This window comes from Penaeus monodon, unplaced genomic scaffold (genome assembly GCF_015228065.2).
Source record: "Penaeus monodon isolate SGIC_2016 unplaced genomic scaffold, NSTDA_Pmon_1 PmonScaffold_662, whole genome shotgun sequence".
NCBI classification, from domain to species: domain Eukaryota; kingdom Metazoa; phylum Arthropoda; class Malacostraca; order Decapoda; family Penaeidae; genus Penaeus; species Penaeus monodon.
This window is the reverse complement of record NW_023661684.1, coordinates 55,044-58,230: the sequence shown is the minus strand read 5'-3', so window position 1 is coordinate 58,230 and position 3,187 is coordinate 55,044. Positions and strand designations below refer to the sequence as shown.

At 52.0% G+C, this 3,187-nt stretch overlaps 1 protein-coding gene across 1 annotated transcript; it reads right to left on the bottom strand.

The window, feature by feature from the left end:
* Window positions 1-362: 362 nt before the first annotated feature.
* LOC119571509 lies at window positions 363-1,388 on the bottom strand (the record flags this gene model as incomplete). Its single annotated transcript, XM_037918784.1, is given in 3 exon segments — window positions 363-915; window positions 1,082-1,314; window positions 1,368-1,388. Coding segments are annotated over 3 exon segments (807 nt in total), but the record flags the coding sequence as incomplete, so codon positions are not given.
* Between the last annotated feature and the right edge of the window lie 1,799 nt (window positions 1,389-3,187).

Sequence of the window (3,187 nt, the reverse complement as noted above, 5' to 3'; positions counted from 1 at the left end):
AAATTTCTGCAAATTTTTATTTACAAAGTAATTTTTAGGGTATACATACACCTATGTGTATATATACACTAAGATGAGCAATCACCGAACAAGGAATGACCAATCACGAGCGGTCACCACTCACGTAATCAAGGCATGATCGCCTGGCGAATGACGAGCAGGCGTCTACTCGCGTGATCATGGCGTGTGGCTCGCCTACGAATGGCGAGCAGCCACCCACTCGCGTGATAACTGCTTGTTACTGCGGGGTTGAACAAACCAGCGACCAAGCAGTTACAGTATTCCCCCGTCAGCGAAGATGCCCCACGACATGTGAAAGGGGATGGCCCGCCCTAGAGAACCGTACTGGAGTGGGATCGTCGTCCTGAAGATACGCTGGCTTTAGACGATCTATCGAGATCCAATCTCTTATATATATTAATCTGCAGCAGGAATGTTTTCTCCTTCCTCTCAGTGACTTTGTATAGGCCTGAGTAGGGAGGGGTGAGGGGAGGCGTGTTGGCGTCGGTGCGGAGGAAAACATACTTCATCGTACGTAGACCTTGGGGGACGTAACGGTGTTTGGGTGGCCTGTAGGTCTGTTTGCAGGGAGCGAACTTCCCGACGATGCGTCGTAGTCTGGTGGTGGATGGAGCACTGGAGATGAATTCGCCGGGAACCACGAGGGGGTCGCCGAAAACCATCTCTGCTGGGGAGACGTCGAGCTCTTCCTTTGGAGTCGTTTGAAGGCCGAGGACCCAGGGAAGTTGCGAAAGCCACATTGAGTTGCTACATGGAGACATCAGGGCAGTTTTCAGGGTTCTGTGGAAACGCTCTACCATGCCGTTAGCTGCCAGGTTGTAGGCCGTGGTGTGATGGATGGAGGTATCCAATAGCTGCCCCAGGGACGTCCAGAGCTGCGAAGTGAAGAGGTGCCTCGGTCGACGTTATGTGGGCAGGGATGCGAATCTCAAATCCACCTGGAGAGGAGAGCAGCAGCGCAGGAAGTGTTGGACATAGGAATAGCTTCAGGCCATCTAGTTGAACGGTCCACTATGGTGAAGAGGTGGTTATGTCCTAATGGCGGTAGGGGACCCACTACTTCGATGTGGAAGGGTGCAAAAATGCCTCTGTGGCTGGTGGAAAGATCTGGGGCCCGTTTTGGTATGTCGCTGAGGTTTGGAGGTTTGACAGGCGCTGCAGGATCGAACCCAGTCCTTTGCGTCTCTGGAGATGCTGTGCCACACGAATTTCTGCTTCAGGAGGCGTGCTGTCGCTCCCTTGAGAGGATGGACGGGCTGTGGATGAGGCTGAAAATGTGACAACGGAGGGAGGCTGGAATCCACGGGTGCGGTCAATGGTGCTGATGTTGCAGAGGATTGTGGTACCTGCTTCATCCACAGGGACATCCTTCTACTTGAGGGAAGTAATGGATGTATGGTAGGCTGACGTCTTGGGGTCCTGTTGCAGCTCTTCAGCGAGTTGGTTGTAGTCGAGCCCTAAATGAACTGCATTGATAGAAACTAAAGAGAGGGCATCGGCTACAGGATTCTTCCTGCCTGGCAGGTGTCAAATAGAGCAGTTGAAAATCGGCGACGGGGAGAGATGACGGCCCTAGCGGAGGGACCATGCATCAGCTTGTCTTGTGAAGGCATAGACTAGGGGCATGTGATCCATCTGAATCTTGAAGGTGTTGCCCTCAAGAAAATGGCGGAAATGACGCACAGCTTGGTAAACGGCAAGGAGCTCTCTATCGAAGGTTGAATAGTTCTTTTCGGCATTCAGTAGCTTGCCGCTGAAGAAACCCAAAGGGTGTGGCAGTCCTCTGACCACCTGCTCGAGGACAGCTCCAATAGCGATTTTGCTGGCGTCTGTGATGATGAGAAGGGGGCTTCCCCAGGGTGGGAAAAACGAGGAGGGCTGACGCGGCGAGAGCTTCCTTGGCTTCTGAAATGCATCTGCTTGAGGGAAGCCCCACATCCGGTCCTTGGGCCATTCATTTTTACCAATATGTGTAGAGGGGATGCTGAGGGGGTGGGGAGCTTGACTTTCGCTGCCGCAGGGAGGGTTGTGGTATGTGTCTCGACTGCTGTTGAAGGCAGAGGGCAGGAGGGCGGATGACAGAACATTAACTTCCTGTTCTGGATAAAAAAGTAGCTTCTCTCCCTCACTGTGATGAAATAGTCTGGGGTGGGCTTGTTCAGAGGGAGAAGGGAATTATTTTAAAAACAGGGAGGCAGGACCCCTCTTCTTCACTGCGGTGAAACAGTTTTGGGTGATTTCAGAGAGAAGAGGGATTCACTTGAAAAAAATGTCAGCCCTCAGCCTGGTTTGTCTAAATATCTACAGATAGACAGAACAATAAATTCCCGTCCTGCCATAGGAACGCCTAGAAAAAAGCTAGCTTCTCTCTATTTATGTAAATGTGTGAGGAAATAGTCTTGTGGTTGGCTGTTTTAGAGGGATGGAGAGGATGCCTGAAAAGTATGTGAAAAGAGCTCCCCCCATTGAGGGAGGAGCAAAAATGTTTCCACAATGATGGTAGGGGATCCCTTCCGGTCTCCCACCAGGGGTTCACACAACTACGCTGTTTTTGCCGCTGGTGGCAGCCTGTGCGATCGCGAGGTTGAGTGATGCCGTGAATGGAGTATGCCCTGCGGCCAGCCAACCCATGGATCTAGGCCTGGCCTAGGTCCATATCGGTGGTCCCCTCGGGAATGGTAGGGTCAAGCAGTCATGCTGCGTTAGTACTCACCACCGTCCGGAGGCGCTGCAAAAGGCTAATTGGATGGGATATCCACTTCCATCACCCATGTTGCTGTTAGGAACATTGGTTTCTCAGCACTCAGCTTTCCCTTGGTTGGACTCCGTGGTGTGTTTGGGGGATCGAGTGGATGAAGCACTGTACAAATACACTGAAAAATAAAAAAAAAAAAAAAAAAAAACAGACAGAGCTAATGTTTGACGACTGTGCAAGGCCCAGACCACGGCGCCCACCATGAAGTCATACGGGCCTCTGGGGGCAAAGAAAAACCCGAGCACAGGATGACACTGTAATGGCGTGCTGCCAAGATGGTGGACAAGACAGAAAAAAACATATTTAGATGTCTTCCACCAGCTTGTCCCAACTCCGTGCTGGCCCCTCCAGGCCAGGAGGTCTCTGAGCACACCTGACCCCCCTGACCGGATCGGGGAGCACCAGCTGAAC